At 47.7% G+C, this 27,377-nt stretch overlaps 1 protein-coding gene across 3 annotated transcripts in view; it reads right to left on the reverse strand.

The window, feature by feature from the left end:
- Positions 1–18,720, reverse strand: part of LOC134358505 (leucine-rich repeat-containing protein 20-like) — a 34,508-nt gene extending 15,788 nt beyond the window's left edge. For 2 of the 3 annotated variants that reach the window (XR_010020882.1, XM_063070799.1), the window contains exons 1-4: positions 18,512–18,720; positions 17,895–17,969; positions 13,248–13,397; positions 346–513 (exon numbers count right to left, since the gene is read on the reverse strand). Coding sequence is in view for 2 of the 3 variants with exons in the window: in XM_063070799.1 (XP_062926869.1) it covers positions 346–513; positions 13,248–13,397; positions 17,895–17,964 (388 nt within the window). In the remaining variant the exon portion in view is untranslated. The remainder of the gene's footprint in view (positions 1–345; positions 514–13,247; positions 13,398–17,894; positions 17,970–18,511) is intronic. The other variant, XM_063070798.1, reaches the window with a different exon arrangement.
- Positions 18,721–27,377: the final 8,657 nt, after the last annotated feature.

The raw sequence follows: 27,377 nt of genomic DNA on the forward strand, positions 1-27,377 counted from the left end.
CCAACAATAGCCATTCTCCTTACACCTCCCTTCTTTTAATTGGCTCAAATAAAACTCACTCCCAATGAGACTTGTTCTTTTCAAATGGCTCCCACCTTGCCATGATGTCTCTCTCTCTCTCTCACTCGCTACTTCAAACTCACTACATGAAAGTATATGTCATCGTCTTATCATTGCTGACTCCAAGTTCCGAAACTATCAACCCTACAGTAGTGTGGGTGTACTTTCACTGAGAAGAGTTAATGAATTCAGGAAGGCAACTCACTGCCACCTTCCTGGGGGCAAAAAAAAAAGCTGGCCTTGCTATTGCCAGCCACATCTGAAACAAATGACTACAACACTCACCAGTGATCTCGTTTGCCTCTAGGTTAATATTTTCCAGCGCTGTCAACTCTGTTAGCTGGTGTGGAAAGCTGGAGAATTTGTTTCTTGCAAGATTTATATTTTTCAAGTGTGTCAGAGTCTTTACTTCATCAGGCAGCTGTTTCAGGAAATTGCCTTCAAGATTTAATTCTGAGGACAAAGATTTGGTAAAAATAAACCAGCTTAATAAGATTAAGAGAAACAGGGAAGAAAAAACATCCAAAATCCAGCGACTGCAGATGTTGAAAATCTGAAATTCAATAGAAAATGTTTGGAACATCCGCAAACTCAGCAGCATCCAGGGGCACCTTCAAGAGGCAGTGCTTCAAGATGGTGACCTCCATCACCATCTGGTGCAAACTAGAGAAACTCTGCAGATGCTGGAAATCTAAGACAATTCAGCAGGATTAGTGAAGGATCTCAGCCCAAAATATCGACTACACTTTTCCATAGATGCTCCCTAGCCTGCTGAGTTCTTCCAGCATTTTGTGTGTGTTATACTGTCTGGTACATGTCCTTTTCTCATCACCATAGGGAGGAGGCACAGGGTCCTGAAGATCCATACTTAATGTTTTAAGAACAGCTTCATTTCCTCTGCCATTCAGATTTCTGAATGATTCGAGCTCCCATAAACACTACCTTGTTGTTTGTCTTTTACACTATTTTTGTAATTTATAGTAATTTTATGTCTTGCGCTGTACTACTGCCACAAACCAACATGACGCATGTCTGTGGTAATAAACCTGAATCAGATTTTAATGTTTCAGTGATCTTAGATATCAACTCTTTCTCTCTCTCTCCCCACAGACTACATCTGCAACATGCTACCACCCACACTGGATCAATTCACCTACCGACACAACCGATCAACAGATGACACAATAACCACAGCTCTACACACCATTCTTACACAACTGGAGAAGAGAGATGCTTATGTGAGAATGCTGTTCTTGGACTACAGTTCATCATTCAACACCATAATTCCCTCCAGGCTCGACAAGAAGCTCAGAGACCTCGGCCTTCACCCTGTCTTGTGTAGCTGCATCCTGGACTTCCTGTCAGATTGCCAGCAGATGGTAAGAGTGGGCTTCCTCATCTCCACCCCTCTGACCTTCAACACAGGTGCCCCTCAGGGCTGGGTACCAAGCCCCCTCCTTTACTCTCTGTATACCCATGACTGTGTCGCCAACCACAGCTCCAATCTGCTAATTAAATTTGCTGACGACACCACACTGATTGGCCTAATCTCAAATAATAATGAGGCAGCCTACAGAGAAATCATCACGCTGACACAGTGGTGTCAAGAAAACAACCTCTCCCTCAATGTCATAAAAACAAGGAGCTGGTTGTGGACTACAGCTGCAATGGAGACAGGCTAGCCCCTATTGACATTAATGGAGCTGGGGTTGAGAGGGTAAACAGCTTCAAGTTCCTTGGCATAAACATCACCGAGGGCCTCACGTGGTCTGTACGTACCAGCTGCATGGTGAAAAAGGTACAACAGCACCTCTTTCACCTCAGACAGTTGAAGAAGTTTGGTATGGCCCCCCAAATCCTAAGAACATTCTATAGGGGCACAATTGAGAGCATCCTGACTGTCTGAATCACTGTCTAGTATGGGAATTATACTTCCCTCAATCGCAGGACTCTGCAGAGAGTGGTGCAGACAGTGCAGCGCATCTGTACAGATGAACTTCCCACTATTCAGGACATTTACAATGACAGGTGTGTAAAAAGGGCCTGAAGGATCATTGGGGACCCGAGTCACCCCAACCACAAACTGTTCCAGCTGCTACCATCCGGGAAATGGTACCGCAGCATAAAAGCCAGGACCACAGGCTCCGGGACAGCTTCTTTCACCAGGCCATCAGACTGCCTAACTCGTGCTGACACAACCGTATTTCTATGTTATATCGTTGTACTATGTTATACTAATTTATTATAAATTGCACATTGCACATTCAGACAGACATGTAATGTAAAGATTTTTACTGCTCATGTGTATGAAGAATGTATGTAATAGTCAGTCCAATACCACAGGAATTGTGGATAATTTCTAGTCTTCTCCATTTTATGAAGAAGAAACAAACCTCTCTCTCCGTCATGAACCTTGGGACAGTAGGATCCAACTTGATTTGGTGATAGGAAGCAAAGGTCATTGTGGATGAGTGTTTATCTGACTGGAAGCCTGTAACAAGTGGTGTAATGCAGGAGCTGGGACCTTTTTGTTTGTAATTCATATAAATGAATGAGATCAGAGGCTCCAATTAATAAGTTTTAGGCAACACAAAAAAATTCTCACATTTTGAGTAAATGGTAGGGACATTAGGAGCGCTGATGTACAGAGACACCTTGGGGTGCAAGTCCATAGTTCCCTAAAAGTGGTTACAGAGGTGGATAAGGTCGAGAAGAAGGCATTTGGTATGCTTGCCTTTACATGCCAAGACACTGAGTACAAGAGTTGGGATGTCACATCGCAGGTGAACAAAACCTTGATGAGACTGCATATGGGGTATTGGGTACAATTCTAGTCACCACACACCAGCAAGGATGCAGTAGCAATAGAGAGGGAACAGAAGAGATTCACCAGGATATTTCCCAGAATGGAGCGATGTAGTTCTCAGGAGAGATTGAATAGGCTGGGTTTGTTTTCACTGGAACATAGCAGGCTGAAGCATGACTTTATAGTGGCTACTGAGGTTCATAAAATTATAAATAGTTTAGAGAGTCGAATAAACTCTTCTTGGACTTCCATCCGGGTACAGGTATCAATTTTAAATTACGTATCAATGACAAACTCCGACATCTTCACCAAAAATGATGCCTAGGCATGTCTAGTCTGACAGCATATTGTCCATCCCTCCTGATTGACTTGTTTACAATTGAATCCCACCTTGTTTACAATTGAATTCCAGTTTCTACTTACAGCGAGACCTTCATCTTTGTTAAAGTTCTTATTCTCTAGTCTTATTTCAATGGCTTCCATCACCAGGCAGTCCTAAAAGCCATTGGCACGGCATAGTAGTTTTGCGTCGTCAAAGTCAATCCTATGGCCATTACGAATGCAGTGTTCAGCTACCACTGATTTCTCTGAACAACCCAGACACAAGTTTCCACCATGTGCCCCATCTGTCCGATATACACTGCTCCACATTCACAGGACATCCTATAAATGCCAGCCATCCTGCATCCCAAATCATCTTTGACTCACATAGAACATAGAATAGTACAGCACACTACTGGCCCTTCAGCCCACAATGTTGTGCCGACCCTCAAACCCTGGCTCCCATATAAGCCCCCACCTTAGATTCCTCCATATACCTGTCTAGTAGTCTCTTAAACTAGTGTATCTGTCTCCACCACTGACTCAGGCAGTGCATTCCACGCACCAACCACTCTCTGAGTAAAAAAACCTTCCTCTAATATCCCCCTTGAACTTCCCACCCCTTACCTTAAAGCCATGTCCTCTTGTATTGAGCAGTGGTGCCCTGGGGAAGAGGTGCTGTCTATCCACTCTATCTATTCCTCTTATTATCTTGTACACCTCTATCATGTCTCCTCTCATCCTCCTTCTCTCCAAAGAGTAAAGCCCTAGCTCCCTTAATCTCTGATCATAATGCATACTTTCTAAACCAGGCAGCATCCTGGTAAATCTCCTCTGTACCCTTTCCAATGCTTCCACATCCTTCCTATAGTGAGGTGACCAGAAATGGACACAATACTCCAAGTGTGGCCGAACCAGAGTTTTATAGAGCTGCATCATTACATCGCGACTCTTAAACTCTATCCCTTGACTTATGAAAGCTAACACCCCATAAGCTTTCTTAACTACCCTATCCACCTGTGAGGCAACTTTCAGGGATCTGCGGACATGTATCCCCAGATCCCTCTGTTCCTCCACACTACCAAGTATCCTGCCATTTACTTTGTACTCTGCCTTGGAGTTTGTCCTTCCAAAGTGTACCACCTCACACTTCTCCAGGTTGAACTCCATCTGCCACTTCTCAGCCCACTTCTGCATCCTATCAATGTCTCTCTGCAATCTTTGACAATCCTCTACACTATCTACAACACCACCAACCTTTGTGTCATCTGCAAACTTGCCAACCCACCCTTCTACCCCAACATCCAGGTCGTTAATAAAAATCACGAAAAGTAGAGGTCCCAGAAAAGATCCTTGTGGGACACCACTAGTCACAATCCTCCAATCTGAATATACTCCCTCCACCACCACCCTCTGCCTTCTGCAGGCAGGGCAATTCTGAATCCACCTGGCCAAACTTCCCTGGATCCCATGCCTTCTAACTTTCTGAATAAGCCTACTGTGTGGAACCTTGTCAAATGCCTTACTAAAATCTATATAGATCACATCCACTGCACTACCCTCATCTATATGCCTGGTCACCTCCTCAAAGAACTCTATCAGCCTTGTTAGACACGATCTGCCCTTCACAAAGCCACGCTGACTGTCCCTGATCGGACCATGATTCTCTAAATGCCTATAGATCCTATCTCTAAGAATCTTTTCCAACAGCTTTCCCACCACAGACCTAAGGCTCACTGGTCTATAATTACCCGGACTATCCCTACTACCTTTTTCGAACAAGGGAACAACATTCGCCTCCCTCCAATCCTCCGGTACCATTCCCGTGGACAACGAGGACATAAAGATCCTAGCCAGAGGCTCAGCAATCTCTTCTCTCACCTCGTGGAGCAGCCTGGGTAATATTCCGTCAGGCCCCGGGGACTTATCTGTCCTAATGTATTTTAACAACTCCAACACCTCCTCTCCCTTAATATCAGCATGCTCCAGAACATCAACCTCACTCATATTGTCCTCACCATCATCAAGTTCCCTCTCATTGGTGAATACTGAAGAGAAGTATTCATTGAGGACCTCGCTCACTTCCACAGCCTCCAGGCACATCTTCCCACCTTTATCTCTAATCGGTCCTACCTTCACTCCTGTCATCCTTTTATTCTTCACATAATTGAAGAATGCCTTGGGGTTTTCCTTTACCTTACTCGCCAAGACCTTCTCATGCCCCCTTCTTGCTCTTCTCAGCCCCTTCTTAAGCTCCTTTCTTGCTTCCCTATATTCCTCAATAGACCCATCTGATCCTTGCTTCCTAAACCTCATGTATGCTGCCTTCTTCCTCCTGACTAGATTTTCCACCTCACTTGTCACCCATGGTTCCTTCACCCTACCATTCTTTATCTTCCTCACCGGGACAAATTTATCCCTTACATCCCACAAGAGATCTCTAAACATTGACCACATGTCCATAGCACATTTCCCTGCAAAAACATCATCCCAATTCACACCCGTAAGTTCTAGCCTTATAGCCTCATAATTTGCCTTTCCCCAATTAAAAATTTTCCTGTCCTCTTTGATTCTATCCTTTTCCATGATAATTATAAAGGCCAGGGAGCGGTGGTCACTGTCCCCCAGATGCTCACCCACTGAGAGATCTGTGACCTGACCTGGTTCATTACCCAGTACTAGATCTAGTATGGCATTCCCTCTGGTCGGCCTGTCCACATACTGTGACAGGAATCCATCCTGGACACACTTAACAAATTCTGCCCCATCTAAACCCTTGGAACTAATCAGGTGCCAATCAATATTAGGGAAGTTAAAGTCACCCATGATAACAACCCTGTTATTTTTGCACCTTTCCAAAATCTGCCTCCCAATCTGCTCCTCTGTATCTCTGCTGCTACCAGGGGACCTATAGAATATCCCCAGTAGAGTAACTGCTCCCTTCCTGTTCCTGACTTCCACCCATATTGACTCAAAAGAGGATCCTGCTACATTACCCACCCTTTCTATAGCTATAATAGTATCCCTGACCAGTAATGCCACCCCTCCACCCCTTTTTCCGCCCTCTCTATCCCTTTTAAAGCACTGAAATCCAGGAATATTGAGAATCCATTCCTGCCCTGGTACCAGCCAAGTCTCTGTAATGGCCACTGACTACATCATAATTCCATGTATGTATCCAAGCTCTCAGTTCATCACCCTTTGTTCCTGATGCTTCTTGCATTGAGGTACACACATTTCAGCCCTTCTACCTTACTGTCTTTACACCGTTTATTCTGCTTCTCTTTCCTCAAAGCCTCTCTGTATGTTAGATCTGGCTTTACTCCATGCACTTCTTTCACTGCTCTATCGCTCTGGGTCCCATCCCCCTCGCAAATTAGTTTAAACCCTCCCGAACCATGCTAGCAAACCTACCTGCAAGGATACTGCTCCCCCTCGAGTTCAGGTGCAACCCATCCAATCTGTACAGGTCCAACCTTCCCCAGAAGAGATCCCAATGATCTAAAAATCTAAAACCCTGTTCCCTGCACCAACTCCTCAGCCACACATTCAACTGCCATCTCCTCCAATTCTTACTATCTCTGTCATGTAGCACTGGCAGCAATCCTGAGAACGTCACCCTTGAGGTCCTGCTCTTCAGCCTTCTGCCTAATTCCTGAAACTCACACTTCAGGACCTCATCCCTCTTCCTGCCTATGTCGTTGGTCCCAACATGTATCACGACTTCTGGTTGCTTTCCCTCTCGTAGCAGGATGTCGTGCATCCGGTCAGAGACATCCCAGACGCTGGCACCCGGGAAGCAACAAAACATGCGGGTGTCCTTCTCACGTCCACAAAATCTCCTGTCTGCTCCCCTGCCTATAGAGTCTCCAATGTCGACAGCTCTCCTCTTCTCCGTCCCACCCTTCCGCACCACAGGGTCAGACTCAGTGCCAGAGGCCCTGCCACCGTGGCTCACACCTGGTCGGTCGTCCCCACCAACAGTATCCAGGACGGTAAACTTAATATTCAGGGGAATGGCTACAGGGGTGCTCTGCACTACCTGTCTGCTCACCTTCGCTTTCCCCCCCTCTGACTGTCACCCAACGACCTGCTTCCGACAGCCTAGGTGTGACTGCCTCCCTGTAGCTCTCATCTATGATTGCCTCATTCTCCCTTATGAGTCGAAGGTCATCCAGCTGCTGCTCCAGATTCCTTACACGGTCTTCCAGATCGCCCAGCCGTATGCACTTCTGTCAGATGTGACTCTGTGGGAGAGGGGCGTTCCCCCAAGACTGCCACATCTCACATGAGAGGCACATCACCGTCTCAGGAGGCATTGTAAAAACTAACTGCGAGCTAGCTTGTCCTCCGCCTCTTCTCGTCGAAGCCTCTCGAGTCAAAGCCTCAAAGCTCCACTCCTTCACTGGCCCACTCACGCTCTGGCCGCTTTCCACTTGCTGCTTCGCTTGAGCTATCCCTCTATTTATCTGTTTGAGCTTTTCAAAATGTTTGGTCACCTGGTCTCGACTGCCCAATCAGCTGCTTTCTGCTGAGTCTGAGCTATTTAAATCTTGATTGTCTAATTAATGGCTTTCTGCTGATCTATTCAAATCTTGATTGACTTGATTGCACAGACCAACTGCTAAAACTGCCAGAATCTCTTGAGTCAAAGCCTCAAAGCTCCACTCCTTCACTGGCCGCTTTCCAGAGCTGGGATAGACTGTCATTCTTTATCCCAGGCAGTGGAGCTCACAGCTAAGGGCAGAGATTTTATAGGAGATCTGAAGCAGAGGTGGTGGTTATCTGGAATGAGCTGCTGGAGGAAGTGGTAGAGGGAGAAATGATCACCAACATTTGAAGGCATTTGGACGGGAAAAGTTTAGAGGGATGAAGGCAAATGGGTTTATCATTGACGGGCACAGAAAAGGGCCCAATCCTGTGCTGTATAATTCAATAATTTCAAGATATACAGTAGGCCAACAATTTACCTGACTTATCCCCATGTATATAAAATTGACTTTTAGATTTCTAAAGTTGCTGCTCAATGGGAAAAGTCAGAAGCAGATCATACTGTGTTTGAAGTTCCACCCTTTCCTTATATAGATCTTCACTAGGTGTTACTGAATAAACTTGATCTATTTCTTTAATCCTGTTAGTAATCACTAAAAGTTCCGCTTTAGTTTTCCTTCTTGAAGCTACTGAATATGAAATTATCTATCCCGAAGAAAAGATTTCATCGCATCCCAAATAACCAAATTTGACATACCCTCAGTTGTGTTTAATCCAAAAAAATCGAGAAATTTGTTCTTTAATAAAACTTACAAATACTGAATCATGCAGCAGTGTAGCATTAAATCTCCACTGAGATGCATTCTGTATATTATCAGGGAACTTCAGTATTAGTTTCGTGGGCGCATGATCCAACAATGCAACAGCGTCATACACACAGTCAGCACCAAAAGGCACCAGTCGTGTATCCAACAAAAAATAATCAATTCTTGAATATTTATGATGTACATGTGAAAAAGAAGAAAAATCCTTATCTTTAGGATGGAGAAGTCTCCAAATAGTGACCAGGCCGTATTCTAGTAAAAAAGAATTAATACAGGTCGCAGCCTTATTAGGAAGCCACAGATTGGTTGATGATCTATCAATCAAAGGATTGAGACAACAGTTAAAGTCACCGCCCATGATCAACTTATATTCATTTAAATTCGGCAACGCAGAAAATAACTTCTTAAAAAATTCAGGGCTATCTGTATTAGGTGCATACACACACACACCAAAGTCATCTTTTGACCACATAACAAACCAGTAACAATTAAGTATCTTCCAATTGAATGTAATTCCTTTCAGCACTGCTAAAAATAACTTTACTTATCTTGGTATTAAAATTACCAAAAATTTTAAGGACCTGTACAAATATAACTTTCTTCCATTAATTGAATACATGCAACAAATACTTTCTAAATGGACTCCTATGACATTATCATTAATTGGTCGAACTAATGCTATTAAAATGATAGTGCTACTGAAGTTCTTATGTGTATTTCAAGCAATCCCTTCCTTTGTTCCTAAATGGTTTTTTGATAGAATAGACTCTAAAATTTTATCTTCTATTTGGAATAATAAAAATCCTAGATTGAGTAAACCTCTATTGCAGAAATGAAAAAAGGATGGTGGTATGGCTTTGCCAAATTTTAGAATGTATTACTGGGCAATTAATATTCGATATATTTCATTTTGGATTCATTATTCAGACATACATGACTGTCCTTTACGGGTGGATTTGGAGAAAAACTCGGTGAAGGGGTATTCTTTGGCCTCTTTACTGAGAGCTTCTCTTCCTTTTTTGCTTTCTAAGATTGGTAGTTGAGACCTCAATCCCATTATTAAACATACATTAAGAATTTAGTTTCAGTTTTGTAGATTTTTTGAGTTTAATAACTTTGTTCTTTCTCGTAAAATCCATCTTAGTTACTTTTTCTAAACCATCAATTTCCCATCAGACCTTTTTAATTTGGAAAACCAAAGGAATAATAACTTTTTAAAGTTGTTTATGGGGGATTGTTTAATGTCTTTCACTCAGTTAGTGGACAAATATGACTTACTAATGCACACTTGTTTAGACATTTACAAATTAGGAATTTTTTACGTAGTTTACTTCCAAATTTTCCCTCTGCTTATCCACCTAATATGATAGAAACTCTTTTTCACGTTAAACCATTTCAAAAAGGACTGATAGCTATAATTTATAAATGGGTATTGAATTTGCAAAAGGTATCTAACAATAAAATTAAAGGTGCATGGGAATTGGAATTTCGAGAGTCACTTTCAGATAACCAATGGGATAAAATTTTTAATTTAGTAAATACCTCATCTATCTGTGCCCATCATCCCTTGATACAATTTAAGGTAGTACATCGGGCACATACGTCAAAGGATAATTTAGCCCATATTTTTCCCAATATTAATCCTATTTGTGAAAGATGTAATATTGAGGTGGCTACTTCAACTCGTATGTTTTGGTCTTGTATCAAGATAGATAACTTTTGGAAAGATGTCTTTAAAACTTTACCAAAAGTTTTGAATTTGGACCTACAACTGAATTTATTTACTGCAATTTTTGGGATCATTCCACCGGAAGCAGGATATGTTCCTGTTTCCGCTCAACGGATGATAGCTTTTACAACTTTATTGGCTAGGAGAGCCATTTTGCTTAAATGGAAGGACTCTAATCCACCTACTATTTTTTATTGGCTTTCCTCCATTATGTCCTAAGTTTAGAGAAAATAATAAGTCGGACATTTGATACATCCTTTAAATTTGAAGAAACCTGGCAACCTTTTATTCAATATTTCCATATGGTTTGATTTATTGTTCTTCCAGTTACTTTCTCGAAACTTTGGATTTGATCAGAAAGTTTCTTTTTTTTTTCTTGCTTTTACTCTCAATATGGGCTGCCCAGTTCCCTTTTTTCCCTTTTTCTTTTTTTTAATTATTTTTTGTTTTTGTTTATAGAGAATAGCGGTTTTTATTTATATATGTTTCTTTATCTTTTTTTTCTTTTTATGAAATGGTAAGAGGAGAATTGATCATTTTAGTTTTTATTATATACTATTAGATTAACACTAGGTATGATCTTGATAATGTTTATTTTACCTTTTATATGTATTGTTATTGATATAGGTATTTGAGATAATCTTCCTGTTTGTATATATGTATTTTTTAAAAATTAATAAAAAAATTGATAAAGAAAGATATACAGTAGGATTCATGCTTTGTTATGGTTCATGCAGTGTTTGGTTAGTGGCTTTAACATGCAATCTCCTATAAAATAATTTATTACAAGTGAATTTGAGCGTTAAGGTACATAAATTTTACGACAGTTATATTGGGCCTCAGTGAGACCATGAGTGGAGTACTGTGTACAGTTCTGGTCTCTCCTAAAGGAGATTCTTCCTACGAAGGGACCGAGCAAAAATTCACTGGACTATTTGCCGTGATGGGAAGCACATCATATCAGTAGGCTAAACCTTTATTCTTTCAAGATCAGAAGAATGAAAATGACCGCATTGAAAGACACTCAACGAGCATACCAGCAGGATGCTGTCCAAGTTGCATGTCATCTTGTTCAATGTCTCCCATCCACTACATAGTGTACTGGTTAGGCACAGGAGTACATTCAGCCGGAGACTCATTACACCGAGGTGCAGCACTGAGCGTCGTAGGAAGTCATTCCTGCCTGTGGCCATCAAACTTTACAACTCCTCCCTTGGAGGGTCAGACACCCTGAGCCAATAGGCTGGTCCTGGACTTATTTCCATCTGGCATAATTTACATATTATTATTTAATTATTTATGGTTTTATATTGCTATATTTATACTCTATTCTTGGTTGGTGCAACTGTAAAGAATCCCAATTTCCCTTGGGATCAATAAAGTATGACTACGACTATGACTACACAGGACAATCTTTTGAGTAGTTTGAAAGAGAGTGATGTGTTTCTTAGTAACTATGAGGGTGGTACAAATTCCTGCAGTAGGGCATCCTACCCCTTATTCACATGTTTCCAGAAGACAGCATTGTGTTCCATTATTAGCTTCCTGGAGGTGAGAGCAGAATAAAGGACATAGATCACCTCAGGAACAAAACCCATAATGCAATTCAATTTTAACACAATATTTTGAATCCATCACAATTAAATGAGAGGTCCTCCAGTGATCCTGTGCTGCTAAGGTATCAATGGGGAAAAAAATTAACCAAACTGGTGATGTGGCAAGTACCTATGTGAGCAGATGCAGACACTGTGGGATTAGTTTGGTTAATTATTTAATTACTAGTTTATGGAACACACAAAATGCTGGAGGAACTAGGTGGGTTAGGCAGCGTCTATGGAGGCGAGTGGACTGGTCAGCATCTCAAGCTATGACCCTTCATCAGGACATCCTGGTGGTGGTGGTGGGGGGAGGTGTTCTTGGACCAAGGCATTAAATATTTATTTGTCCCTTTCCACAAATGCTGCCTGACTGGGTGATTCCTCCAGCATTTTGTGTGTTGCTCAAGATTTCCGGCATCTGCAGAATCTCATGATATTTACTAGTTTAATTAGTTTGGCACAACATTGTGGGCTGAAGTGCCTGTTCCTGTGCTGCATTCTTCTATGTTCCAGAGTGAAGCAACAGTTCATCCAATTCCTGGAATGGTTCATTTGTCCTTTTTGGGGAGATTAAACAGAATGGGCCTGTGCTGTCATGAGTATTAAAGAATGGGAGATGATCTCATTGAAACATAGAATGTTTTTACAAGGCTTGACAGCTGAGATGCGGGGAAGATAGCTCCCTCGTATGAGATGTCTATAGATCATATGTCATAACCTCAAAATATAAGGTCAACTTTACAAAATGGAGATGAAAATAAAGTTCTTAATGCAAAAGGTAGTAAATCTTCAGAACTCTCTATTTAATTTTGATTTGATTCCAAACAATTGATTTATTGACCATTTGGAATCAGGCCAAATTGATAGATTTTTAAGTATTTTGGGAATCAAAATATTTTGACTGAGGGCAGGGCAGCGGAACTGAGGTAAAAGATCAGCCATGACCTTATCAAATGTGAAAGAATGTATAAGGGGTTGAATGGTCTACTCCTGATTCTGCAACCAATGTTCCAGCTCGAAAGAGATTGAAGAATTGTAGGTATAACCAGGCAATTGCCAAATTCAGAACAGAATTTCGGATCTCCCCCTCCCCCTCTCACTTTCTAATCTCTTACTATTTCTTTTTTCAGTTAGTCCTGACGAAGGGTCTCGGCCCGAAACGTCGACTGTACCTCTTCCTATAGATGCTGCCTGGCCTGCAGCGGTCACCAGCAATTTTTATGTGTGTTGCTTGAAATTCCAGCATCTGCAGATTTCCTCATGTTAGGGGTAATGAATTGTACTTTTCAACAATACATTCCTTGTATAATTTTTTTGTGACATGATGCTGTAACTGTTGTCAGGGAGGGAACAGGAAATTTACTCAGTGAAACTCTAGTTATCATTTATAAGACACAGGTAACCTGGAGAAGCCTTACCCCGCATCTGGTTAAAGTTAGTCATGAAGTCACCGGTGATGGACTTCAGTTCATTGTTTTCCAGAGAAATGAAGTGAATGTTCTCCAGCACATCCTTCATAACTTTGAAGAGCGCAACTGGAAAAGAGGTTAGCTTGCAGTTCGACAGGTCTGGGAAAACGAAGATAACAAACGTACGCTGTCAGAAGGAAAATAAAGAATCAGAAAAATTCACAGTGTAGGGAACGCTATTGCCCCGTGACTTCACACTGACTGGATGCCAATTAACCCAAAGTGCCCTCCATCCTTGTTCTGATTGGATGCTACTTACCATGTTGTTTTGGTTGGGCTCATCCCTTAGTTCCATTCTTATTGCTACCCATGCAATCTTTTAGTTTTACTCTTTTTCAAAGACAAATCTATTTGTTTAAGAAGTTATTTCTATTTCTGCCTCCCCTGCAGTTTCTGGTTAGTGCCTAAATTCTCCTCATCTAGTTACTCTTCTGACACAGATCCTGTAATCACTGTCACAGAGGTATCCAATATGGAAACAGTCCTGTTGCTGCAGCACATCCATGAAGAACAAAGGTGTCCATCAGAGCTAGTCTTACTTGCCTGCATTTGCTCCATGTCCCTCAAAACCCTTCCTTAGCCATGAACCCGTTAATGATTATCTCCCTAGTCACTCATTCACTAATCAGTGAAAGGATTATTCCCCACTTACCCTTAAGTAATATTCCTTTATCAAATTGTCATCTAATTCCCCTTCTACTAATTTATGGAATAGGCATCATCTTGGCTTTGATATTCTTCCTAATTTAACTTTAACATTGCATCTGAACTGTAAACAAGAAATACAATACTGTGCAAAAGTCTTAGGCACATATATATAGCTAAAGTGCCTAAGACTTTCGTATAGTACTGTATTTCTTGCTGTCCACTCTCTTCAATACCCTATTAGTAGCTTATGAAGTTACGCTGAAAATCTGTGTCATCTCCATCAGATTTCCTACAGAAAGAATTCCATAAAAATGTGTAAACATTACATTAAGTACCTCAAATACAGACATTATTTATTTTACTGTGTATTACTAACGATTTACCCAACTGTGCAACAAGCTTATAGCCATCTGACAAAAATGGTTCCTTACATACAGGCTTGCAGGGGCTGGACACTTTTTTGAGGGAAGAAGAGAGGAAGCCACAGAGGGAATTTTAAATGAAGGATTTCCACCCTAATCCTACAGAGGACCCAGAAATAGACAGGAAGCACACCTGTAACCTGCTGCAAGATAGAGTGCAAGCAACAGTTTGGGATGAGCAAGGGTTGAATTGCTTGTCACTTTAACTCCCAGCAAAATCCAAGGCAAAGCTGGCAATCCTTTATGAAGGGTTTATTTTCTGTCCCCAACTAATTGTAGTTGTGGGGCAGACTGCAGAAAATGATTCTGCTCTTATAAACATATAAAGGTTAGGTACAGTAAAAATTCTTAAGTAATCACATAGAGCCAGGCAGTGACCAGGGTCACCGTTTGCAAAAGGCCACTACACACTGGCATTTTTATCAACTCCATGTTTTAATATACTGTATACTCATGGAGACAGATATACAGCACAGATGCAGGTCCTCTAGCCAAACTCACCCATGCAGACCTGAGCTGAAACCCTCTGCAATGGGCCCATATCCTTCTAAACGTTTTTGATCCATGAACCCATCCAAATTTCTTTTAAACATTGTAATTGTACCCACCTCTACCATCTTTTCCACATACCCACCATCCTCTCTTTTAAATATTTACCCCCACCTCAAAGCTATGCTCTGTAATTTTAGACTTTCCTACCCTGGGAAAAAAGACTGCCAGTATCTGCCCTATCTACACCCTTCAATTTTATCACCAGCTTATAGTTCTCTGTCTTGTCCTTGCAGCCTTTCTTAAATAAAGACACATTAGTCACTCCCCTTTCTTCTGTTACCTTGCCCATAGCTAATGAAGATACAAAAATATCTGCCAGGGCCCAGCAATTTCATTCTTTGCATCCCTCAACATCTGAGGATATACCTCACCTTATGAGGTATATCAAGACCACCACCAGCTCCTCTTTTTTAAAGTCAATACACTTCAGAACATCAGTGAACCCACTATCTATTACATTCTTCTCCATGTAAATTGAGAGAGTACAGAGGAGATTTACTAAAATGTTGCCTAGGTTTCATCTCCTCAGTTACAGAGGAAGGTTGAAGGAGTTAGGTCTTTATTCTTTGTAGCGTAGAAGGTTGAGGGGGGGACGATAGAGGTATTTTAAATTATGAGGGGGATAGATAGAGTTGACATGGATAGGCTTTTTCCATTGAGAGTGGGGAAGATTCAAACAAGAGGACATGAGTTGAGAGTTAAAGAGCAAAAGTTTAGGGGTAACATGAGGGGGAACTTCTTTACTCAGAGAGTGGTAGCTGTGTGGAACGAGCTTCCAGCAGAAGTGGTTGAGGCAGGTTCGATGTTGTCATTTAAAGTTAAATTGGATAGATATATGGACAGGAAAGGAATGGAGGGTTATGGACTGAGTGCAGGTCGGTGGGACTAGGTGAGAGTAAGAGTTCGGCACGGACTAGAAGGGCCGAGAAGGCCTGTTTCCGTGCTGTAATTGTTATATGGTTAAAGACAGACAGGAAGTATTCATTTAAGATCTCACCAATTTCATCTGGCTCCACACAACCATCATTACACTACTCCTTAAGACATCCTCTCTTCTCCAGTTACCCTTTTGCTTTTAATATACTGATAGAATACTAAACGCACTCTTCTATATTCCTTTACTCAACAGTCATACTTCGTCACCGTTGCCTGAACCTGACAATATGCCTCAATATCCCTCGTCAACCAGGGTTCCTTAATCCAGCCTACATGCCTTTCACTCTAACATGGCTTTTTAAAGCCTCCCACTTGCCTGTGTTCCCTTACCTGCTAAAAGCCTTTCCCAATCAATATCAGCAAGTTCCTGCTATTATCAAAATTAGCCTTGCCCTAGTTAAGGATTTTAACCTGTGAATTAGTCCTATCTTTTTCCACCTCCATTTTTGATTAATTAGTGGCAGAATTCTTGCTCGGCATGGTCCCAAGAATGACCTCTTGCTGCCATTCTCCATTTAACCAGAGCTGATCATTCACAGGCTTTCACCTGAAGGAAAACTTCACAGCCGGATGCACAACTGGATCTTGGTTGCCTCCAAGTGCAAATCGCTGCATCTCCAGAAGTATTACCGGAGAGTGATTGGGATTGTTGCTGCAACAACCACCTCGCGTTCGGCATCAATAAAACTAAAGAACTGATCACAGATTTCAGGAAGTGAAATGAGGACAAACATGTGCCAGTATACACTGGAGGATAAGCAATAGAGAGGGACAGCAGCTTTAAATTCCTGGATGTTAACCTATCACGTGTCCTCTCCTGGGTGTTAACATATCACATGACTTATCCTGAGCTCAGCACGCTAATGCAATTTCAAAAAAGGCACGCCAGCATCTTTACTTTTTTAAAAGATTAACAACACTCTAATAACCTTATAAATGCATGCTGAACACTCTAATAAACTACAGCTGTACTGTTGAAAGGATCCCGACTGGTTGCATTATGGTCTGGTGCAGCAATCTGAAGATGCAAGAACGTAAGAAGCGACACAGTGCTGAACTCAGCCCAATACTCATGGGCCATCTCTCCCCACTATCTGCAGTATTTCCATGAGGTTGTGCCTCAGGAAGGCAACTTCTGTCGTCAAAGGTCCCCAACCACCCGGGCCATGCCATCTTCTCACAGCTACCATCAGGCAGAAGGGTCAGAAGCCACAACACCAGGTTCAAGAATAGCCACCCTCCCTTCAGCCACTCTGTTTTTATACGAACCTACACAACCCTAGCGTAGCAACACTAGGACCACTTTGCAGTATAATGGGGATTTTTTGTTCTAGTTGTGTTTGCTCTGGTTTAATTTTGCATAATTTATGTTTAATTTTTATTCTTGTGTCTCTAACGCTATGTACCTGCGATGCTGTTACAATTAAGTTTTTCATTGGACCTGTGCATGCACATACTTGAGCATATGACAATAAACTTGACTTTTGATTTTTGAGCAAAATTCCTCTTTTCTGTCAAGAGATATTAGGACCCACTATGGGTTTCTCTCTTAGAACAGGGGCCAGGATTGGAAAATCAAATGTTTACAGCTTAATATGTCACACTGTGTTCTCTGTGCACGTTACCCACCTCAGACCAGTAATTCCTGCCGTTCCATGTCCTTTCCAATTGTTTAAAGATCCTAACCACTCCAGCTCTCCATCTGGGCCTACAGTGTACAAAGTTAAAATACAAGCCTGGAGTTGCCTAGCAACCAGCTTCTGCATCACTACACCTCCGGTATTTTTATGTACTCTTCCTGCTTTGCCCTTATGGGATCTGAGTCGTGTTATCTGCCACACTGGTTTAGCTATAAGTAGAAACATGCTTTCCGTCTGAGGCGCTGCCAAAGCAATTGAAACACAGATAGTCTTACACTGCTCCTTTCAGAGGAATGTCCCTGCATCCCACGGTGTTAACTTCAATCTGAGGCAGCCGCATGGAAACCCGATTCCCCAAACCACCAGGGCTCAGCTTCATCCCAGGGTACAGTACTTACCCAAAGAGTTCCTGCCCTCCGCCACCGTCTCGTTCACGATCCGAGCAACTCTCGCAGCGTCCTTCGCCATTCTGACTGCAACACAGTGACGAGCAGATAAACTACAACTCCGAGCAGCTCCAGTAGTGAGAAAATCCAGTGACTTGTTGAACATTGAAATGCTGCCAATACTTGGGAACTTAACATCACTGTGTATCCAGGGTAGACTGGGCATCAGGGTATGGAGGGGTGAGGGGACAGAGATATGGAGGGCAGGGGTAAGGTGGTAGAGGGCATCAGGAGTATGGAGCGGTCTGGGATACGGAGTGGAGACGGAGGTTTCAGAGAGAGTGGAGTGGGGATGCATGGAGAAGGTACCGAGTGCATCGGGGTACAAAGGGGTTGGTGAGTTACGGAGGGACCTGTGTACATTGCGTTTCAGGAGTTGCACGGAGTGTCGGTGTTACAACACCTCCCCACCCCAGTCCCCCACCAATGAAAGCCAGGAGCTGTGATTCTGGGTACCGGCCCAGGGGCGGGCTGAGAGTGCCAGCACCGAGCCATCCACCCCGACTCTAACTCCATCGGATGAGCTCACGCCGATTCTGGGCCGCGCTTCTTCGGCCGACGAGACTCACCCGAGTTCCGGGATTCCGCACCGGCGCCTCCAACAACAGCGAACCAGCCAATGTGCACCAGATCGGACAGAGGCCGGGACACAGGCACCGCCCAGCCTCGGGGAGGAGTCAGAGGGGCTGGGTGACGGGTACAGAGTGAGGAGGGTGTGGGGAACGGCTGGCTTGGGTTAAGTACTGTCAGCGAGTACGTGGTTAGAGAGGGGCGAGAGGGAGGGGGAGGGGCGAGAGGGAGGGGGAGGGGCGAGGGGGAGGGGCGAGGGGGAGAGGGGAGAGGGGGGAGGGGAGAGGGGGGAGGGGAGGGGAGAGGGGGAGGGGAGAGGGAGGGGAGAGGGGGAGGGGAGGGGGAGGGGAGGGGGAGGGGAGGGGGAGGGGAGGGGGAGGGGAGACGGGAGAGGGGGAGGGGAGGGGAGGGGAGAGGGGAGAGGGAGGGGGAGAGGGGGGGGAGGGGGAGAGGGAGGGGGGAGGGGGAGAGGGGAGAGGGAGGGGGGAGGGGGAGAGGGGAGAGGGGGAGGGGGGAGAGGGGAGAGGGGAGAGGAGGAGGGGGGAGGGGGAGGGAGGAGAGGGAGGGGGGAGGGGGAGGGAGGAAGAGGGGGAGGGAGGGAGGGGGGAGGGGAGAGGGGACAGGGGGGGGAGAGGGGGAGGGGGAGGGGGAGGGAGGGGATAAGGGGGAGGGGGAGGGAGGGGAGAAGGGGGAGGGGGAGGGGAGTGGAGGGCGAGGAGGGAGTAGGGGAGGGGAGCGGGAGGGGCAGGGGGGAGGAAGGGAGAGGGGGAAGGAAGGGAGGGGGGAGGGAGGGGAGGGGGAGAGGGGGGAGGAGGAGGAAGGGGGAGAGAGGGGGAGGAAGGAGGAGGGAGAGGGGGAGGTGAGTGGAGGGGGAGGAGGGGGAGGGGGAGGGGAGAGGGAGAGGGGGAGGGGAGGGCGAGGTGAGTGGAGGGGGAGGAGTGGGAGGGGGAGGAGGGGAGGGGGAGGGGGGAGGGGGGAGGGGAGGGGAGGGAGAGGGGGGAGGAAGGGAGAGGGGGAGGAAGGGGGAGGGGGAGGGGGGAGGAAGGTGGAGAGGGGGGAGGAGGAGGGAGGAGGAGAAGGGGGAGGGAGGGGGAGGGAGGGGGAAGGGGGAGGAGGGGAGGGGGAGGGGGGAGGAGGGGAGGGGGAGGAAGGGAGAGGGGGAGGGAGGAGGGTGGAGCGGGAGGGGAGAGGGGGAGGGGAAGGGGAGGAAGGGTGGGTGGGAGGGGGAGGGGGAGAGGCGGGAGGGAGTGGAGGGGGGGAGGGGGAGGAGAGAGGGGGAAGGGGGGAGGGGAAGGGAGGAAGGGGGAGGGGAAGGGAGGAGGGGGGAGGGGAGAGGGGAAGGGAGGAAGTGGGAGGTGGATAGGGGGAGGGGAGGGGGAGTGGGAGGGGAGGGGGAGAGGGGAAGGGAGGAAGGGGGAGGGGGAGGGGGGAGGAAGGGGGAGGGGAGAGGGGGGAGGAGGAGGAAGGGGAGAGAGGGGGAGGAGGAGGAAGGGGGAGGGAGGGGGTGGAAGGAGGAGGGGGAGGGGGAAGGAGGGGGAGGGGGAGGGGGGAAGGGGGAGGAGGGGAGGGGGCAGGGGGAAGGGGGAGGAGGGGAGGGGAAGGGGAGGAAGGGTGGGAGGAAGGGGGGAGGGGCGGGAGGGAGGGGAGGGGGAAGGGGGAGGGGGAAGAGGGGAGAGGGGGAGGGGGAAGGGAGGAAGGGGGATGGGAAGGGGGAGGGGAGAGGGGGAGGGGGATGGGGGAGGGGGAGGAGAGGGGGGATGGGGGAGAGGGGGAGGGGAGGAAGGGTGGGAGGAAGGGGGGAGGGAGGGGGAGGGGGGAGGAAGGGAGAGGGGAGGGAGGGGTGGAGGGGGAGGGGGGAGGGGAGAGAGGGAGGGGAGGAAGCGTGGGAGGAAGGGGGGAGGGGGAGGGGGAGGGGAGGCGGGCAGGGAGGGGAGAGGGAGGGGAGGGGCAGGGAGAAGGGGAGGGTGAGAGTGGGGAGGGGGGAGAGGTTGGAGGTGGAGGGAGAGAGCGGGGGAGGGAGAGAGCGGGGAGGGGAGAAAGGGGGAGGGGGACAGAGGGGGAGAGAAAGGTGGAGGGGGACAGAGGGGGAGGGGGGAGGGGGGAAGGGGAGCGTGGAGGGAAGGGGAGGGATGGAGGATGGAGAGAGGAGGGACGGAGTCGGAGAAAGGAGGAGAGGGGAGAGGAGGGGGAGGGTGATTGAGTGGAGGAGGGGAGGGAGTGAGGGGAGAGGAGGAGTGAGAGGGAGAGGGGAGGGAGAGTGAGTGGAGGGGAGAGGAGGTGTGGGGAGGGGGAGGAGAGGGGGAGGGGTGGGGAGAGGAAAGGGGGAGGGGATGGGAGTGGGGGGAGGAGGGAGGGGAGTGATGGGACAGAGAGGGGGAGTGAGGGAGGGGTAGAGGGTGGAGAGAAGGGAGAGAGGGTGGACGGGGAGGGGAGAGGAGGGGGAGGGTGATTGAGGGGAGGAGGGGAGGGAGTGAGGGGAGAGGAGTTGGGGGAGAGGAGGAGTGAGAGAGAGGGGAGGGAGAGTGAGGGGAGTGGAGAGGAGGTGTGGGGAAGGGGAGGAGAGGGGGAGGGGTGGGGAGATGAAAGGGGGAGGGGGTGGGGAATGGGGGGAGGAGGGAGGGGAGTGATGGGACAGAGAGGGGGGGAGGGGTAGAGGGTGGAGAGAAGGGAGAGAGGGTGGAGGGGGAGGATAGGGGAGTGAGAGGAGGGGGTGGGAAGGGAAGGGGAGAGGAGGAAGGAGGGGGAGCATGGGGAGAGGAAGGGTGGGAGGAGGGTGGGGAAAGGGAGAGGCAGGGAGGGAGGATGGGGAGAGGGAAAGGGAGGAAGAGTGAGGGTGGGGGAGAGAGGTTGGGGCAGGGTAAAGGAGGGAGTGAGGGAGGGGAGGAGTGAAGGGAGGGGAGTGTTGGGAGGTGGAAGAGGAGGAGGAGTGAAAGGAGGGGAGCTTTGGAAGGTGGAGGATTGGGGAGGGAGGGGGCTAGAGGGGAGGGAGAAGAATGGGGAGGAGTGAGGGGAAGGAGAGAGTGGAGGGGCAGAACTAAGGGTGGTAGAGGATGGAGAAGGGGAGGAAGGAGGAGTGGGGAGGGAGAGGGTGGAGGAGGAGAGGAGTGAGGGGAGGGAGGGAGAGGAGGAGATGGGTAGGGAGGAAAGGATGGAGAAGGGGAGGAGAGAGGAGGGGAGTGGAGGAGATGGTGAGCGATGAGGTGAGGGAGAGGGTGTGAGGTATGGGGACAAGGGGAATGAGAGGTGGAGAAGGGTGGAGACTAGGGGAGGTAGAGGGGAGAGGGTGGGGGACAAGGGGAGGGACAGGTGTGAGTGGGGGATGAGCGGAGGGAGAGGAGGAGATGGTGGGGGAGGGGGAGGAGGAGGGGATGGGGAGGAAGACCAATTGAGGTTGAGAGTGTGGAGTAGAGGGAGAGGAATGAGGAGAGTGAGAGGGGGAGGGGAATGAGGAGAGTGAGGGGGAGTGGGACGAGCAGAGAGGGAGGAGGGGAGGGACAGGCATGAGTGGGGGATGAGCGGAGGGAGAGGAGGAGATGAGGGGATGTGGAAGGAAGACGGAGTGAGGTTGGGGGTGCGGTGCGGAGGGATGCGGATGACCGGAGGGGGAGGAGAGAGGGTGGGGGATGATGGAAGGGAGCAGAGTAGGTGGAGTGTGGGAGGGGGAGGGAGTCGAGGGGAGAGTGGTGGGTGGGGAAAGGGTGGAATAGGGTAAGGGAGGAGGGGGAGTGATGGGGGTTGAAAGTGGGGGGAGAGGAAATTGGACAGGGAGAGAGGGATTTAAGGGTGTGACAGGAGGGAAGAGAGGGTGGGGGGAGGGGGAGGGGAGAAGTTTGAAGGGAAGGAAAGTGGGAGTGTGAGGGGGCAAAGGGAGGGGTATGGGGGAGTAAGGGGGAAAAGAGTGGGAACAAGGGGAGTTGAGTGGTTTAGAGATTGGGGAGGGTGAGGGAGGATGGGAGGGAGGGGGGAGCGGGAAGAGGGAAGGGAGAGGTACACAGAACAAGTGGGGGAGGGGAGGGGCAAGGGGAGGGTGAAGTCTTGAGGAGGAGAGTAGAGGGAGGTGGATGAGGGGTGGTGAGGGGAGGGAGAGGTGTGAGGGTGGGGAGGAGGGGAAGCAAGTGGGGAGAGGTTGTGGAGGAGAGGCATTAGAGGAAGATGGAGGAGGGGAGGGAGAGAGACGCAGACAAGAGGGAAGGGGGCCGTGGGAGTGAGCGAGTGAGAGGATGGTTGTCAGGTGCGAGACAGGTGTCATGGGGGAGAGAGGAGGGGGTGAATATTTGGAAAGAGGAAGGGAGAGGTAGGGAAAGGGAGAGAGGAGAGGAATGAAGAGGCAGAGTGAGTGTGGGAGAGGTGTACTGGGGGTAGAAGGAAGAAGGGATGGGAGAGGAGAGGCAGATGATTATGGGAGGTGGTTGAGGGACAGGAAGGTTGAGAGTTTGAGGGGAGAGATGGAGCGGGGAGGAGGCATGGGATTGGGAGAGGAGGGGAGAGGAAGGAGAGAGAAGGAAGGCTGAGGGATGAGGAGGGTGGGAGGGAGTGGGTGTGGAGGGAGTGGACAGTGGGATGAAGGGAGAGGGGATAAGATGGGGTAGGGCAGTGTGGGAGGGAGGGAAGAGAGATGAGAGGATGATGAGGGGAGGGGGGTAGACATGAAGAGAGGGACACTGGGGTAGGGAGGTGAGGAAAAGAGGGAAGGGGAGAGATGAAAGGAGAGAGGGAAGGGCAGGAGAGAGGTGGAGGGGGAGAGAAGGGTATGGGAGAAAGTGCGTTGAAAGGGGGAGGGAGGGAATAAGAGTGCACTGGAAGGATGGAGGGAGAGGAGGATAGAGTGGGAAGAGGGGATGGGGAGCGGGAGGGAGGAAGGGACGGGGAACGGGAAGAAAAAGACCGAAAACAGAAGATGGAGGGGTGGGAGAGTGAGGAAGAGAGGTAGAGGAAGATTGGGAATATGAGGGAGTTAGGGAAGAGTGAGGGAGGGGGCACGTTGGGCTAGATGGATTGAGGGGGTGAGATAGGATGGGGAGTGGGAAGGAGGGAAAGTGGGGGAATGATGGTGAGGGAGGGAGAGGTAGGGCAAATGAGGGAGGAGGTGGGAGATGGCTGGAGAGCATAAGGCCAGGTGGGGGAAGGAAAGAGGGAGAGTGAGTGTGTGGGGAGAGGCACAGAGGAAGTGGTGAGAGGTTGAGGGGGTGAGATTGAGGAACAAGATGGGGAGACAGAGGAAATGAGGGGGAGAAAGAGGAAGGAGTGAGGATGAGGAAGGGGGATGAGAGAGGAAAGAAAGAAATGGAGAGGGAGGGAGGTGGCAAAAGAGTGTGGGAGTGAGGGAGAAAGATGTATGTATATAGGGGAGAGAGAGGGAGGTTGAGTGGGAGTGGGGAGTGAGTTGGTAGGGAGGAGCGATAGGAAAGGAGGAGGGTGGGTGGGTAGAAAGGGAGGGAAGTGGGAAATAAAGGTGGATAGGAGAGGGAGAGTGCGGGGGAGAGGAAGGGAATGGAGTTGGGATGGAAAGAGGAGAGACTGGGAGGGAGGAGAGAGATGGAGGGTAGGGAGGGAGGGGTAGGATGAAAGTGAGTGGGAGAAGGGTAGAGCAATGATGTGGCAAAGGAGCGAGAGTGAGAAGAGTGGAATGAGAAGGTGAGATGGAACAGGAGGACAGAAGTGGAGATGGGAGAGGAATGAAACACTGACTGGATATCAGGAAAATAATGGAAGCTGTTGGAAGAGGGAGAAACAGGGCTTGTTTTGCTGCTGTTGTTTTATTGCTTGCTGTGTTCTGTGCTGTTATGCCAAGCATTGCAGGCAGGCTATGTTGGTGCCATTATGTGTGGTGACACTTGCGGGCTGTCCCAGCACATCCTTGGCAGTGTTGCTTGTTAATGCAAATAGCACATTTCACTGAATGTTTCAAAGTACTTGTGATAAATGAAATTGAATCTCTAATGATGTCAGAAGTAATTTCAATTGATTCAAAGACATCACATTGTTTCTCTGAAAGAAAATATTTGAACTATTTATTGAAGTTAATGGAAGATGTATATCTAAATGTAGAAAGAGCAGATTCAGTGGATAGATATGGGGATAGAATTGGTAGAAAGAACAATATTGATCAGTTGCTAAATTAGACAGAGTAATGGTACATGGAATTTAATCCTGATATACAAGGCATAGTAGTTTGAGAGATCTATTAAGAGTATCATTGGTAGGGCTGTACAAAGTTCTGAGGAACAGAAGGACATTGGTGAACAAGTGCATGGATCCTTAAAGGTGACATTGCAGATAGGTAAGGTGACAAGAAAGCCACATGGGATACCTGTCCTTATAAGCAAGATGCAGAATATGTTGGCTTGTCGTGTCAAGTATCTTCTCTATCTTGTTTTGTGCCCCCACCCCCTGTGCCTTGTTATTTTTCAGTTTGTGATCAAAGATGTCACTCACCGCCAAATTGACTCTGCTGCTCTGTGTTTGGGTTAAGCCTCCTCTACATTTCCTGACAGGATGGGTGAACCAGAGATTGACCCAGCAGAGTTTGCTTGCCTAAATGAAGTCATCCATCGACAGGAGCATATTATCCAGAAGCAGCAGGAAACCATTGGCCAACTACTCTCTACTCTCAACCAACTCTGTCTCGATTCAGCTCTGGCTCTCCACTCACTTCGCCTGGTCATCCAGATCCCTGCTAAGTCGGGGACCTGCCAGGCCACCTGCCTGCAGTCTCAGCTGACTTCACCCCCGTAACACCGTGGAGACGGAGGAAGCATTCTCAGCAAACTCCTGACTTAGCCATCATCTTCAGTATGAGAGAAGTCAGCACCCTGCTGATCGACCTCCTCCTGGGCACGACCCCTCCCCGATGTCACCTGTTCTCCCTCTCCCCTCCTGAGACCCAAGCCATGAATGTCTACATCATCGAAGCGCTACAGCACAGCTTCGTTTGACCACCCCAGACCCCAGCCAATGCAGGATTCTTCTTCGTCAGAAAGAAAGATGGGGGTGTTCGTCCTGCATCGACTGCATCGATACTCAACAACATCACTATTAACAATCACTATCCTCTCCCTTGATGGATAGTGCATTCGAAGAACACGTGGAGCCCAGATCTAAACCAAACGGAATCCATAGAGTGCATACAACCTGATCTGCACCCCCCAGAAGATAGCGCTCACAATACATGCTGACCACTATGAATACTGGAGGATGCCGTTCGGACTTTCCAACAGTCCAGCTGCGTCCCAAGCCTTCATCATTGCAATCCTATGAGACATGCTATACAAGTATGTGTTCATCTACCTTAACAACATCTTCTTCTCCAAGGACCCCCAGAATGTATCTGTCACATCCATTCAGCCCTTCAGCATCTCCTTGATAACCAACTGTATTGCAAGTGAGAGAAATGCCAGCTCCACACCCTAGCCATTTGCTTCCTGGATTATGTGCTTTCACCCCAAAGCATAACCATGGTCCCAGAGAAAGTGCATGCCATTGTTGAATGGCCCCATCTGCGCTCCCTCAAAAGCTATAGCACTTCTTGGCTTTCTCCAATTTCTACCTCTGCTTCATCAGAAGCCATAGCCAAATTGCCACTCCCCTCACCTACCACATAGATAACCTGGTCTGATGCCACAGATCACTCTGTTGAGGAGGTCAAGAGATGCTGTACCACCCCTCCCATTTTCCTCCATCCAAACCCCTCCAGATTTTCTGTGAGGTAGATGCATCTGGTGCAGCCATCCTCTCCCAACAAGGTCCGGACAGGAAGGCACATCCGTGTATCTTCTGGAAATTCAACTCTACACATTGCCACTATGGAGTAGGAAACAGGGAGTTACTTGCCATTAAGTGGGTCAGAGGAATGGAAGTATTGGCAAATAGGAAACACTGAGACCTTCCTGATCAGTACTGACCACCACAATCTCATATCCATTCAAAGAACCCACCAACTTAATCCATGTCATGCTTGCTGAGACCTCTTCTTTGAGCAATTCAACTTCGCCATCTCCTACCAACCCAGCTCCAAGAACACTAAGGCAAATGACCTCTCATGATAGTCTGACCCAGCTGAAATAGAGATTGTTGTTCAGCCCTATATTCTATCCTCCCAGATCCTAGCCCCAATCGTCTGGGACCTTGAGAACCAGATCTGCCAGGCCCTACACCACTACCTGCTCTGGCTGACACACCTCACAATCACATGTTCATGCCGTTGGCCTTGTGCTCTAAAGCATTCCAGTGGGCCCACTCCTCACCTCCCTCCAGCCGTCCAGGCACACGACGGACCCTGGTATTCTGCAGTGTTGGCTCTGGTGGTCCCACCATGATCATAGATGTACTTCATACTTGTCGCTGCCTGCCCTCAATGTGCCCAGTTCAATCCCTGCAACATATAGTCCTCTAGGCTCCGGTGACCCCTGCCCATCCCTTGACAACCATGGTCCCACATTACTATGGATTTCATCATTGGTTTGTCACCTTCCATTGGGGCCATGACAGCAGTGGACCGGCCCACTTCACTGCTCTCCCCAAACTTCTATCAGCCTCTGAGGCAACAGACCTGGTTCTCCAACATGTAGCTTGCCCCAGAACATTGTATCTGACCAGTGCCCACAATCTATCCCCCATTTCTGGCGAGCTTTCTGCTCCCTCCAACAATGAGTTGATCCTCTGACTATCATCCACAAACCAATGGACAGTCAGAAGGAGCCAATGAGCAAGTGGAGAATTTTCTGTGATGCTTCATCCTCTATAAACCTTCCACATGGAAAAGTATTTGCTCTGGGCTGAACTGCCTCACAGCATACACACTTTCTTTGCCATGGGTATGTCATCTTTTGAAGTGCTTCATGGCTACCAACCCCTGTTATACCCTGC

Source organism: Mobula hypostoma, chromosome 18 (genome assembly GCF_963921235.1).
Source record: "Mobula hypostoma chromosome 18, sMobHyp1.1, whole genome shotgun sequence".
Lineage (NCBI taxonomy): Eukaryota > Metazoa > Chordata > Chondrichthyes > Myliobatiformes > Myliobatidae > Mobula > Mobula hypostoma.